This window comes from Columba livia, unplaced genomic scaffold (assembly GCF_036013475.1).
Source record: "Columba livia isolate bColLiv1 breed racing homer unplaced genomic scaffold, bColLiv1.pat.W.v2 Scaffold_83, whole genome shotgun sequence".
NCBI classification, from domain to species: domain Eukaryota; kingdom Metazoa; phylum Chordata; class Aves; order Columbiformes; family Columbidae; genus Columba; species Columba livia.
Window position 1 is genome coordinate 758,762 of NW_027043811.1, and position 14,738 is coordinate 773,499.

The following is a 14,738-nucleotide window of genomic DNA, read 5'->3' on the forward strand; positions in this document are numbered from 1 at the left end:
GCATCTGTTTTTGTCATTATTTTGGTAGCATGTGGGTGAGGGAAGTAAAATTTGACACAGAAGATTGATGTGTAATCTGTCTCTTCTGATTTCTGGAGACACAACCAGGCACTATCCTATTAAGATGTCTTCATTCTTTTCACTTGTAACTTTGAAATTGTTGACAATGTCACCCAGCAGATCAAGGCAGGTAAAATGTTCAGACAATAGGTACTTTGGAAATGCTACCAAAAATCTGTGATGTAAGTGCTAAAGTTGTTCAAGATGCTTCTTTCATTGATTGAAAGTCTATCACCCCCATTCATGATTCATAAATTACTAAAGTGAACATAGAAGTGCTGACTAAACATACTTCACAAAACCAGAAGTGAAGAAGAGTTGAAAAAGGGCAACTGTCTTCCAGCTTTTGGTGTTGGCCTGTGCAACACCATTGTCCTTCTCAGTGAAATTGTTGGAGAGCTGATAGAAAACATAGCATTTTCTAAAAAAGCAGTTGAGATACTTTTGCTGAAATGCTGTCAAACACTGAGCTGAAGATACTTGTTGAAACATGACAATTGATGGCATTGTACAATAGGAGAATAAATGCAATGAGTGAATGCAAAGAAGCATGCACTACATTCAGAATACATCCTAGGTTGCTTCTTCTGAATCTAAAGCAGATTAAATTCAGAGTGAACTGTTTAGCTAATCCGTGTGATTTAGCTATAGGAATTTGGCTCTCCTGCTAGAGTGATTCATCTCAACAGCATTTTTTCTGTTCTCAAATACCAATTCCTACTATTTGCTACAAAGTATTCTTTGAATTGGCATTATTAATTAATTCAACCTCAAACACATTAGGTGTCTCTGCCAAGAATACCTCCCTGGAGGACGACTGTTATGCAGTGACATTACCTTTTCAGCCTAAGACCTTTACTTGCCTGTGTATACAGGGAACAATTTCACTACTGCTTATATACTCTTGAGTACCACTTATGTTTACAACCTGTCCCTTATGGAGACGGGCCTGCATTGCTAGTTGAAAACCTCAGTCTTACTTGTTCCAACATCCCATGGCTTGCTGCAATGAACAAGGAACAGGCACATCCAAAAATCTGTATAACTGCTGCCCCAAGCCGTGCTTTCCACAAGGGTGCCCACCTCTCAGTTCTCTTGTTACTCACACCCTAAGGACTAAAGCCACAACTGATGACAAGATATAAAAGATTGCCAGAAAATCTGGCACAAACATGCGTTCTCATCAGATCTGGTCCTGTGACTGATGCATGTAATGCTTTTTGCATGCTCAAGCTTTATACACCATTACTGTAAGCACACATTCACGAGGCCTGGGGAGCTCTAGAAAATCATCCTACACACAGGCTGGGGGTAGTTCCTTCATCCTCTCTGAACGTCATCCTGCGTGTGTCTGCATGATCTTTTGGCAACATCAGACCTTTGGGACACATACAGTCTTACAACTTCTGTGTGCGTTATCATCCCAAGGGCTGGGATACAGAGACCACCCACTCTCTGAAAGCTCCAACTCTGCAGCAGAGCAAGGTACAGGGTTGGTCTTTGATAGCAGAGGGAACAGGATAAACAGGGGATGGGATGTTTATCAGTAAAATATGGAAAATCAGGCATGGCTGCCATCTCCTGGTGCATGGGGCTGTTTGGCACACTTTACCAGGGTGTTGGCTGTAGGGATGTTGTTCCTCACTGCAATCAGCTCCAGGAGTTCAGCTCTCTACAACCCTCAGAACATGCCTATTAAAGAGCACGACACTGACATCATTCCCACAGCTGCACACAGCATTACTCCAGGTCAGTACACAGCGTCCTTGGACATCACATTACAATAATAAGAAACAGATTACCATTAAACAACGCAAAGACATGCTCCAGACCCTTGCAAAAACAAGGGGGATTTTAAAAGTATGTCTCCCTCCACCCCAGTGGCTTGTTCTCTCTCCCTTTCCTACATGCGGGTACCCAGAAACTAGGACAGAAAGGGGCTTCAGGGTCATGGGGTCCAGACCCCTGCTACTTGCCCATTAAGGGGGTTTTAGCCTATATATGTTTGTGTCCAACATTGTCCTCTAGCTCAAAGCATTTTTTCTCCCCTCCCTGGTGCTGACCCTTTGGTGTTTCCATGAGCAGAAATTACATTATTTAATCACACATGTATTAAATGCTCAGGTTTTGTCCACAGAGGAAATGTGGAGGGGTTTGGCACAGAAGAGACCATTTGTTCTGACAACACCAGCAGGGATAAGCAGAGCTTCTAAAGGGAGGAGAAAGCAGGTTGCTGCCAGAGCAGAGGTCAGAGCATAAAGGTAGATGCCAAAGTGTGTGGCGAGTATTTTGAGGGCTGCTTTTGACTTTTAAATCTCTCATACACTTTTGTGATAGGCAGGTTTCCCTTCAGGCTTCCAAACCTGCATAAGACACAACACCATTGTTACTGTGGTTATAATTACTATTACTGAGCATATAATTTGAAGGATTGATATGGCTTTCAAAGGTGCAGGGCTAATATTGAGAGAGGTAATCTTCCTCACATGGGTGAGTGTACCCAGGTTCCAGGGCAGGGAGGATGTTGATGATCTATGATGATGATCTGTGATCCATGCTATGATCTTGTTGTTAATCACAGTTAAGACCTGTCTTGCTCTGCAAGTGGAACAACATTTTTACCAGTTCAGGAGGACAGAAGAATATGAGAGTAGATCAGCTCTCTTCTGTGGTTACCTCTATAGGCTAGTAGTGTGGTATACCCACCTATAGGCCTTTATACACCTGTGGAGGCACAGCAGGGGTACAGCAGATTTCAGGTTCAGTCTGGCGGCTAAAATTGGTGTAAAAAACTTCAACGGGCTACCTTTGAACTGGCAAGATACCAAATGGACCAGGGAAGGTTTGTCCTCCTGCCTTCAGTGGGAAAGGGCTGAGCCTTCCGTGAAGAATCATACACTGTGGCTAATTCATAAAAATGAGTCTGTGCACTTCAGTTAAGACAGGCACTTCTGTGCAGCCAAATGAGTTGGTAATGTCCAGAGCTGACACAAGCGGTAGCGGAACTGTGACCCATGATACGGATTGGAGATGCCAGAGATCTCTGCCTCATTACGCCCCAACACTCAGCTGCAACTGGGACCAGTGCAGACAGCAGCCTGTGACAGTGTTCACTTCAGAGTCCAGGCTCCACTAGGAGTGTGGCATCATCTCTCACACTTCCCTGTTCACCATTTCTGCTTTGTTACATGTCCTCTTGCTCCCTTAGGGATAGTCCTACACATTACAGGACCATCACCACTGCAAAACTGTTGCCTAATGGGCTAGGAATGCTGCTGAGCAAATGGTCACATCTCTGGTTCACCACTTTGACCTGAACTTGCTTGTACTGGGGCAGGGTCACAGGACCCTGATCACACTCCAGCTGCCGTTGTTACAGCCTTCATAAAAAACTTCCATCTGTCTTCCAGAACAGCAGTGTAGCTGCTTACACTTCTGCAAGTTTTATTGAATACTCAGAAACCACATTTGGCCTAAGAAGAGCTGAGGAGAGCAGGAGCCTAGGAGTATGTCAGATGAGAGTTATTTCACCTTCCCACTTTGTTTTCTCTTCCCGAGTATTTCCCTTCCAGGAACCTATTGTTGCTGTGTTTCTCTTTTGGGACTTCTAGCAAGACTGATTAGCCCCTCTGAGAAGGCAGACAAGCAAACAGGAAGTTTGACAGAAAACCAGATAATTACAGAGGACAACAAATAAAAACACTTGTTTGGGGAATAAGAGTTAGAAAGTTACAGTTTTCTGCAACTAAAGGGAGCTGAAAAGGGACCTAAACCAGCATATCTCTGTGCAGACACCCAGGGCTCTCTGTGGAGCTAGTGGATCTTTGTCAGTATTACTTTGAGATGGAACAGGAGTAGGCCAAACAGCTTCCAGGATGTGTGTCCAAAAATCATGTTGCATACCCATCTCATATTCTTGCTCGTGCTGACATTCATCCCCAAGGCATCCCTCACAACCTGAAGAGAACTATGCCTACTGTACCACCTGTCTGAAAGAAGCTGCACTGGATAATGCTGCAGAGACCCATGTTAAATGAAACTGAGGAGCCCATTGGGATCCCATTTTTTTCCTCCTTCATAGATAATTTTGTCCTCTGTCGTTCTGCTATATATCCTGATTTCTCTCTTGCTTTTTTTCCCTTGGCCACCATCCTGCTCTCATCCAAGGCTGTATGGCCTGGGGCTAAACAGATGATTAATAGCTGAAGTTCAAAGCAAGAATAGGGAACAACTTGGTGTGCCAGGAATAATCTCTCTGTCCTGCAATAAAGACACTGTCCTCTACCTTGCCTGCCGGTAGACTATTTCATGCTAATAGTTCACTGAGATGTGCCTTGGGCTGTCAGGAACAAAGTCAGAGGATTCATACCAGGGTCTGTACTTGCCCTCAGATGATGCTACAGGAAAAAGCAATTAATTTGTAGCAGGTCACCGTATTACTGTTACAGGATTAATATTAACTTTGGGCTGGTATATCTTATTCCTTACTGGACTACTGGTTCTTTCTCATGTAGAAAAATGTGGCTGGCACAGCCCTAGCTTCTGGACCACCTAATTCCCTTCACCTAGTGCTGCTTATAGAAGGCTCCTGTTTTCTTTCTTGGGTTCTCTCCCATCAATCCACCTTCCCCTTCTAATTCAAATTCATATGTCATTTAGTCTCCAGGCAATGTCATTGTCCTGTTCCAAAGACCCGAGGTATCCAACCTGCCATCTTTCTCCAGAGAGCTGGAGTTTTAGGGACACTAAGTCAAAGTCTGACTGTATATTTTTTCTAAGGTACAGAAACATAGCAACACCTGCCAGCATTGTTAGAGTATTCCATGTGAACTAGCAGTGTGTCAGTAATTTTCACACAGCTATGAGTAAAGCCTTCCCTGTGCAATGCTAGGCTGTGAGCAAGATTCCATGATGCTTAAGTATTTATGGCAAGAGACAGGGATGGGCCTTCAGGTCTTGCAGATTTTCTTAATGTTTCCATTTTTACTGGCCATCGATGCTATACATTGCTGTATAGCTTTGTGATGTTGTACTTTCTAGATTCTCAGATGGAACTCAACTAACCTCTGCAGCATAATGAAGTTTCAAAGTAAGACACAAATGAAGATGTTTGAAGATGTATACATTGATCAGGCTCAAATCTGGTTGCCACATTCCACAGCAAGACCAATAACTTTAAAGTTATGGTGCTGAATAGTTACAGACTCAACTACATGTTGATCAAGTGATTTGATTTCTTGCTAAGGAAAAAAAGAGCTATCATTAGAATGGCCAGAAAGAAGGCATGTGACATCTAGCCTGAGGACCTGGACAGTGGGAAAAAAACTTAAGACACACTATGCATTGTGTGGAGCAATTTTATTTGGTAGGAGAAACTCCCCAGCCAGCTGCACTCAGCTTTAGATACTCTCTTAGACAGCAGAGGGTGGAGCTGCTTACTCAGCCTGCAGCTTTCTGTCTGTCTTCATTGTCTGCTAAACATCTGGAGACTTTGGCATGGCCAAAGGATGCTATAAGCATAAATCAACTAGAAGAGATAGGCATGGTTCCCACCAGCCCCTGCCTTGTTCTTTAAATAATAATTTCTGCCTGCATGTTGCAGATCACAGCAGCAGCACGCTCCCCGGTGGCATCACAGAATGGGCCTCCCACTTGAAGGGGTTGGGAATCTAAAATGGAAAAATGGAGCTCCCAACAGGATTCGTTCAGATGTTTTGCATTACTTGCAGTGCAAGTAAAACTGCTGAAAGGCCCAGTACACCTCTACCTTCTTTTTGCCTTCTGCCTGTAGAGATATCTCAGAGCTTTCAATATCTCCTGCCGCACCATTCCACTCAGTGCTTCCAGCTGGAAAAGAAGAGGTTTTGTACTGTGTTCCCCAGTTTCTAACAAACAACTGGGACTCCAGAGTGTGGAATTACAAGGGAAGGATATGTGCCCAGGAAGTGAACATGAAAAGCAAAGTTTCCACAGAGCTGACATTTTCCATTTTATTATGTTGTTTTTGCAGTCATAAAAACAAGGAGAATAAAATCTTAAAATCAATCAATATAGTCCTTAGTAACATAACTGTATTATTTTGTAATAAAGGCAGTAATGTAATAGTAATAATATTACATAAATACAAATAGCATCAAGTATTTTCTGAAACATACACATGTAGCCATAAAAGTGGTTTTAATAAGAAATTCTCAAAACCACAGTTCATTTCTCTGATTACTTCTTTGGAACAGATCAGAGCAGGAAAAATGTTACTCATTGGCCTCTCAAGAGGTTACTCACAGAATCTGATTGTAGAATCAGCAGACATGAAAGGCCTGATCCTGGGACATAGTCTCCATCCCCACTGGACTTTCAGGAAGCCTTGTAAAGACCCAGAGCACTGTGTCCTGGCTGCCTCGCTGCATCATCCAAACTGCCTGATGGTTTGTCATGTGCTCTTTCTGCTGTGTGTAATACTTAGCAATGCTCAGCCAGTTCTAAGAGTCTTTTCTGGTGACAGTGTGAAACTCACAGTTCAAGGCTGTAGTGGGGAAGACTGAAAGGGGATGGCTTTTCCAGTCTTGAAATAATGTTATGATGCACAAAGTGATCTTGAAAACATGCTGCTGTTGCTTGTCAGTATTTGAAGTTTGGCAGCAATGGAGGAAGCCCCTGGCAAGAGGAAAGATACATGAACATTAAAAATTAGATGCCAAAAGCTTAAGTTGTTATCTTCAACATGATCCAGAATTTGAAAACACAGCATCTAGTTCAAGAGATCACTCTGATGCACATTCAGATAGTCTCCCTTGGGACAGATCTTTCCAAACAAGAGGATAACACCTTGAAATTTACTGTGCCATATAAACCCCTCCTAGAAAAACAGACCACTAAGAAATAGAAGTTTGTCTGAGACAGCAAAGCAGTTGAGCAAGTGTCTGATGTTCAGCACGAGTGTCCAGGTGCAAGCTGCCTGGCCATCAGGGGTCTGCAGCAATCATCAAGGTTGCCAGGGGCACAGGGAAGGACAGGTCATTTGTTAGCTGGCTCTTTAAAACCAGGACCTGACAGGCCTGTTTGCCTTTTGGTGCTGCCCAGGTAACTGTGCCAAGTTAGCGTTAGTTTGTCGGTACTCATAAGCATTTAGCAGACAGCTCTCTTCAGTTTCCTCATAAACATCATATTATGCATTTGATTGTACATGAAGTGCTAAATTATTTAATCTCAGACATTAGGAGACTCAGAAAGGCTGAAAGCCAAGGTAAAAATATCTCCCAGTTACATTGAATTAACTACTTTGTTAGATCAGCTGACTGACTGGATAATGCCACTGACTGCTTATCCTGTCACCTGAATGTCTAATTCTAACAGTTAGAATTAGAAAGAGAATGTCCCGAGGTATTAAAAGACCTATGTAAAGTTTGGAATGGATTGAACTGAAATGAAATGTTTACCTTTTCCTCATTCGGAAATAAACCAAGGCATTTACAGTATCATACAAACAGGTTAGTTTTCTTCATTCAAAGTTTTAAGTTCCTTTCTGTATTATGTGGTTCTGTGGATCCCTTCCTCTAGTTCTTGTCATTCATTCTGCTAGCCCCCATTGTGCATATAGAGACCAATTCAAGCAAGAACTGGCTCACCCCACAAAGAGTGGCTGAGCCAGGAATTTAATTCCCATCTTGGTCTTCTCTCCTGTTCAGTAAACTAGCTTCTCTTTCATGTATAGTAGGATATCAGGCCACACAAATAACTTTGGCAGTTGTATGAATTGCAAGAAGTGGGGAAAGCAGATCTCAGTCATATGATACTCTTATGTGTAAGCTCTGATGCTTAAAGCGAATCCACTCATCTAGGATTTTGAATTTGTTCAGAACTTAACTAAAATCAGTGGCCCTGTCCTGAGAAGCAAAAAGAGTGTGCTTGAAACATGTTTACACAGCTGAATGAGCTTTTGGGATCAAATAGCACTAGTAAGCTGCAAGCTACTTGTAGCTGATCCATGTAAAGGGTTGAAACAATTTACCCCTTCCTTAGTGAAAGAACTGAGATTATTGCTAAATCTGTTCTCTATTCCTGGCCACAAAGGCACAATGTAGCATTATACTGACCAAAAGGATCTGTTGGAACTCTATGCAATTCAGAAAGATGTGTAAAGCGAAGCTCCAGGGCAAATAATCCTCTTCTCCATGTTGGCGTGTGACAAATATTTTCCACCAGTAACTGTAATCTGAGAAGAGAGATATCCAGTCAGACTTGATGAAAGGCATGCCTATTTTTTTCTTCTTGAATACACCAGAGAGTCACTTCTTTCTCAGTAAGTAGAAGGTAACGGAATGGGCAGGAGGAAGGTAATCATCTGAGGGTACTCATGCAAGGGACCAACAATGACTTGCAACTACACAAATAAATTAGCGGAAAGAGGAACCAAAACTTTACAAATAGCAATATGTCTAAAAAGGGGAATTGCCTGGGAGATAGAGATCACTGCTGTGGCTTAGGCAACCCCTATAACAGACAGCAGATCAGGGCATGCAGCCAGAGCACATTGGCCAAGAGAGAAAGAACTGGAGAGTGGAAGGCTGCTTCTTTGGGAGGGACTGAAAAAGGAACTGGCACATGCAATTGGGGCCATTCAGGCATACCTTTTGGCAGCCTTGTGCTTGATCACAGCAGCTTTGGGCAAGACAATAAAGTGGTTGCTTCAGTCATTAATCTGACTTATCTCGATTATGAGAGAAAACCTGGAGTGAATACCCTAATGTTTAGCAGTTTCATATTGATCTTAGTGTTGATAGGATGGCCAGAGCTTCTATCAGTGCTCTGGTGGTATAATCCCAGAGACAGGTTCCCCAAGATAACATTCTTCAAGTTCACTTTTGACCTGTTAGGTTTTGTAGCTGCACACTCTAGTAGTAGGTATTCAGACAGGTACGTGAGTTTCATCTCTCCAAATGTATATTCCTTTCTGTGAGCTACTGGACTGTTTTTATAGCTAAACATCAACAGGCAAGCAAGACATACATACAAAATTACACACATGCAAGACATAACTGTCATCTGTGATGCGTTGTCTGAAAGTCTCCTTTAGATATGTCTCCTTCTCTACTTCAGCTATCAAGCAAAATGAACTACTTGCTGCAGCTGGCAAGCTGATCTGCATATATATGCCAGGAGGGACAGGTTCTTTCTTACTGTCAGGATTTTTCACCTTATATAAAGGAGACATGGATGGCTAGAGAAAGACGTAACTCTCCTTGTTCATGTTTGGCAAGAAGAAGTGACCATGCTGGTCCTGCAGCTGTATGGGATTGGGGAAAAAATAAGGCAGAAGAGAGTGGCATTTTCACACTCACTAGTATTTCCCAATGCCAGTCACCACCACTATTACAAAGCACAATTGCTGAGAGTGCGCATAATCACAAAACATTCAATCCACACCTAGGCAAAGCCAAAAAGTAGTTAGGTTACCTGCAAGGTTCATAATGTGTATAATGACTCCATTCTTTGCCAAGTTCCTGAGACCTTCCCGGTTACGGATATCCAGGTGCTTGAAGAGCTTGGCTGCATATATTTCCAAGGTCACATTGGGATGTAACTTCAGGAACTCCATAATTTTTATGGAGCATTTCCCACAGGGAGTAGTAGATAAGACCCAGGTGATGGAGCAAGAAACTGATGGCATGGCATTGAAATAATTTTTCAAAAAGTTGACTTCAGCATGTTGGTTAGGATTGTTTGAGCACCAGTTCCTCCAGATGGTACCTCTTCTCCACCTGATTTCATACAGCAGGTACACCACCCTTGGTTGCTTGTCAGGCAAATAATTTCTTCTGAAGTCATTTGGCTGTATCTTCCACCTGTGACAAAAGTACTAGTGGTACTATGATCCTGACACTTCAATGATGTTTGGTTCCATTATGCATTGCCTGCTCTCAACATCAGCCAAGCCTCCCACTCTCAACCTTCCCCATCACAAATGAGCAGCTTGAAGAATGTCACAATCTAATGACCTAAATCTGGAAAGAAAGATTGGGGAAAGAGATGATAAGAGGAAAACAAGGCACAAGGGCTTCTTAGCTTTGCTTGTCTCTGAAAATTTCCATGAGGCCCAGGCAGCACACAGTGATAGAACCATATCTCTTACCTTTGGTTGTTCTCTCTGCATGCAGAATCTATATAGAAAAGATTGTGAGTCATTGAGGGTAGTAGATCAGAAAACAAAATTTCCTCTACACCCACTGTCCTTGGCCCTTTCAGTCTACATCCTCCCTGTCAAATCTCCTTTATCTAGAAGGGCTGAATAAGTAATCCCTTCACAGGACGACAGCAGCTCTTAGATGCTGGATTGGCAGATTTCTACCTGGGAGCTAAGCTCGATGGTTGCTTAAACTACTCTTGTACATGAACCCTTACTCAATTTAACCCATTAGGGTTGATTGTGATCTTACTCAAGTTTAACTTCACCGATTTCAGCAATACTGCATCTGCTTTTCCCTGACAGAGCAGAATCAAATCTCTTCTCCCTTCCTATCTTTCAAACCACTTCTACTACATAAAACTTGAGCTGTTTTCCTGTTGGTACTCATGACATCAATCTAGACAATCAATCTTTTTTCTTAGTATGAAACTGTTTCAAAAGCTGAAAAAAGTATCATACCTGCCTGATCATATACATTTTGTCTTTTGTGGTGGCAAAGAAGTTCTACCCTATGACTCATTCATCCTTTCCCAGCTGAGGGTCTAAATGAAAAGAATTGCAGATGAACAAGGCTAGTTGTTTTTTTGGTGGAAGTCTATCCATACCAAACTTAAGGATCTAAGAAGCCTCATTTTATTGTAGAAAATTATTAATTTACTTGGAATTAAGATACTAAAGGCACTTTTCCATAACTCTTAGCTCTTTAAGATGAGGAATTAGGAAATATACACAGTGAAATTGCATTCCAGCAGAAATAAAATAGTGTTCCACATCAACAGAGACCTGATCAGTGCCTTGCACAGCTTTATTGCACTGATTTTGAAAAGGCATTTTCTAGTTATTTATTGCATTGGAAACAAAATAGGTGAAAAAATAAGCCAACTAATTTGCTCCATTCTTAACTGCCTTTGAGAACTTTTTCCACATTAAGAGATCTTTTGGAATTTGAATTCTTCTTGCCTAATGACACATCAGCGTTAACAAAATGAGGCATTAGTATTTTGAACCTAAGTCTCAAGATGCAGTAATGCATTCAAAGAGATGACACACACAAATCCACAAGTGCCTCCTGTATATTTTCATGTACAACACATACATTTGTCTGTACTTACCAGTTCCTTAGATACAGCTACAGTAAATATCCACACTGAATATGGAGAAATAGACCTGCTTTTCACACACATGCACTTACCTCTATTAGTGACAGCAGCCATGGATAATTCTGGATTTGTCTGTCAGCTCTTGGGTGATGGGTGCTTTAATAGTCTTACATTTGTTTCAGTTTCTATTCCTGAAGGCTAAACTCTGGATGTTAGTAAAATTACTCAGCTGAATATTTCCTCCAGGTGACTTGCTCTTACGCAAGTAAACTATCTCATCAGATGAAACTGAGAGCAAGTTCCTGATAACAAAATACTGTAAAAGAGGGTGAGTCTCTTTCAGAAGTGGATCTGTGGGTGTAGGCAAGGTTGCCTGCCAGAATCTGGAACTAACAGGTGAGCCATTTTTTTGCAGCACAGAGCAGAAAGCATACCTCTTTACTACCACTAGCCCCAGAATAGAAAAGCAACTCTTCTCTAGCTACTCCAATGCACCAAGAGAGAAAGAGCATCTACACAAATGGCATCAAGTTACAGAGCTGTGACATGGCAGATAACTGTTCTGACACCCAGATATCATCAGAACATTGAGCAGAACCCAGTGGGAAGGGAAACAGAAGATGTTATCTGCAGAAGTTTGTGATTTTATGGATCTCCAGCGGATGGTAATGGTTACTGCCATTTCCCTTCATGGGACTATTCTGTGGAGTTCCAAGGACCACTCATACACCCATGAACTTAGGTCCTCACATTAAGAAAGGAAGATTCCCAATGTGTGTAAGGACACATCTACAGCTGTGGTCAGCAACTGGACAGACACCCTCAGGCTAGCACTACGCAAGCTGCCCAGCATCCAGGACAGCTATGGCAGTGGACAGCTTTTTTGTTGGGAAACACCCAGATATTCATGAAACTTCACAACTAAGAAGAACTCGCTACTCACATGGGCACTCTGAGAGCAAGACCTGAGCCAGCTGGTAAGTATCTGCAGAACGTATTGGTCATGACAGTTCAGTGGTGTAAAAACACTAGGCTTCTTCCAGTGCCCTGAGAAATCTCAGCATTATGAACTGGGCATCACCTTCCTGTGATCTATTCTGCAACTCACTCAAAATGCAGCAAAAAATATTTTCCCATTTAATCTGAAAAACAAGTGAAACAATGCTAGTTGTTAGTGAGGAGCTTTTTTTCTGACTGACACACCCAAAACTGGCTCGCAGAGCAAAGGGATTAAAAAAAGAGTTCTTCATGTGGCTTAGCTAGAGATGACTGTACTAAGTCAGTCACTTAGTGTTTCCTCTGGTTTTGCGACACAATTATTTTGTGACCTGATGCAAGTGGCAGAAATGGTTCCCTGGTGAGCCACCGAGGCATGTGCACTCCTGGAAGAGAAAACCTTGCCTTCCTCAATGCCAAGTCTGACTTGGGACTATATAGCTTGAGAACTGAGTTATTGGTATTCTCCCAGGCCAGCACTCAACATTCTATTGGCAAAAACTACTAATTTTCCTGCAAGGGCAGAACAAACAGAAGTGAATGTGAATGGTGTAGTACAGAGGAAGAAGGGATCCAGACACTGGCAGGGCCCTCTGTGAAGCAGAAGGCTAGTCATGGCAGATTATCTGGCAATGAAGTGCCAAAACAGGATCTGCTGTCAGGGCCTCTTCTGCTGCAAGGTCACCACTCACTTCACAGCACAGAACCATTCCCTGGTGTTTGCATTAGTTCATACCTTAGGAAGAGGGAATGGGATCAACTCAGACACTCAGAAAGTTCTTGAAAGAAAAGTGTTTAACTAATGTGTTTTCAAGTTCATGGACATGATACTCACTAAGGCTAGAAATGCATTGATACTACAGTATTTTCTTCATCGCCTTCTCTCTGCAGTAGATATTTAAAAACATACAGTTATAAATTAGGCTTCAAGATGCTTAGTCTGATCTGCAAGAGATGGCTTGATTAGCAGCAGTGCTCTGTAGCAAGTTCCTGGTGTAAAACCAGAAATGTGTCACAGAAAGCAGAGACAGAAAAAATCAGTCAAAGCAGAAGCAGGGAATTTGCAATACAACATTTCCAGGTGTCTCCTGGAAGCTGAATGTGCTCTATGAGATGGTGAATAAACAAAAGGGAAAAAAAAAAAAAAAAAAAAAGGAAATGTCGTTCTGTCATTTCTGACAGCCTAATGTGAGGAAAGGAATCCCTTCCAAATCCAGAAACTGGTTCAACCCTAACAAAATCAGAAAGACAAGGTTACAACACAAGTGAATTTTCATGCCTCTATAAGAACTTGCATATCCTGTCTATGGGGAGCAAACTTCAGTGCTTCAGAGGATGAGAGTAACCTCCAGAAGGGCCACATATCTGTGTGGAAAAGCTCGTTCTTGGCCTTCATGAGCAAATAGCTGTAATCCAGTATGCCTTTAAGCTGCGTCATGTCTGTAGCAAGGGTCATACATCTGCCTGAGACCTTGTTTTACTCAAATAGCTATAACCAAAATATTTTTTCTGTATTTCTCATGCTGTCAATTATCTCTGCTTACAAAAGCTGCTTAAGGTAATGTTAGATAAATCTGAAGGTGGTTTGTAATGCTGAGCTACTGGTAACATCTGAATATATCTGAGATCCACTCCAGCAAATGGGTTTTTTAAATAATCATCACCACCTTTGTATACATACCTCCTAAACATAAATACATTTTGGAGGAACATACACAGCAAAGGGCACACAGAACAGTGGACATACACTTACTCAGGACTCCTTTAGCCTCTAGGTTCCTTAGACCTTCATGACATTCCAGATTCACTATGGTAGTCACCTAGAAACTTCACAGTTTTTTCAGAACACTTTGTAGAGGGCCTCCAGGATATACGCCAGGGGATAGAGAGGTGGATAGAGCAACTGGGAGCCAGCTCTCTACAGGTGTCTTCCTGGAAACAGATTTCAGTATACCAGTCCTGCAGCATGACAGTATTACAGTGGTGGTGTCTACTGGATGTACCACTCCCCCAGTTTATCTCTCTGAGCCAGGTGTGTTTCAAGAGGACAGACACATAGTTTGCAATTTTTCTCAAATGTCTTCTGGCTGATTTGATGCTTGAAGCCCAAGATGTATGTCTGGTAGTACCAACTGCAGCGTCACACTGAACAATTTTATTCTGCATAAAACACAATTTTGAACTGAGGTAGAAGTCACAGAAATGGAAAAATATGGAAGAAATTAGGAAAGTCAGGCAGGACAGAGAGAAGAAAGAAGAGGGAGGGAGAAGGAAAGTCAGATCAGATATCACAAAAAAAACCAAAAAGGGACAAAGTTTGAATCAGCCAAGATCCCAGTTTGTAAATCTCAGGTTTTCCAGGTACTGAACTTTCTATTCTCTGGCTGAATGATCACCCA

General features: G+C 42.1%; 1 protein-coding gene across 2 annotated transcripts; it reads right to left on the minus strand.

Annotated features, from left to right (window-relative positions):
• Positions 1 to 6,007: 6,007 nt before the first annotated feature.
• Positions 6,008 to 11,553, minus strand: LOC135578151 (C->U-editing enzyme APOBEC-1-like). 2 transcript variants are annotated; one of them, XM_065048447.1, is made up of 5 exons: positions 11,436 to 11,553; positions 10,190 to 10,217; positions 9,514 to 9,902; positions 8,154 to 8,272; positions 6,008 to 6,714 (listed from the first exon to the last, which is right to left on the minus strand). In XM_065048447.1, the coding sequence occupies exons 1-5, from the start codon at positions 11,455 to 11,457 to the stop codon at positions 6,679 to 6,681; spliced, it is 594 nt and encodes a 197-aa protein (XP_064904519.1). In that variant the 5' UTR covers positions 11,458 to 11,553; the 3' UTR covers positions 6,008 to 6,678. The 2 variants fall into 2 exon arrangements, with proteins under 2 accessions (XP_064904519.1, XP_064904518.1); XM_065048446.1 differs by lacking the exon at positions 11,436 to 11,553 and adding an exon at positions 10,703 to 10,778.
• Positions 11,554 to 14,738: the final 3,185 nt, after the last annotated feature.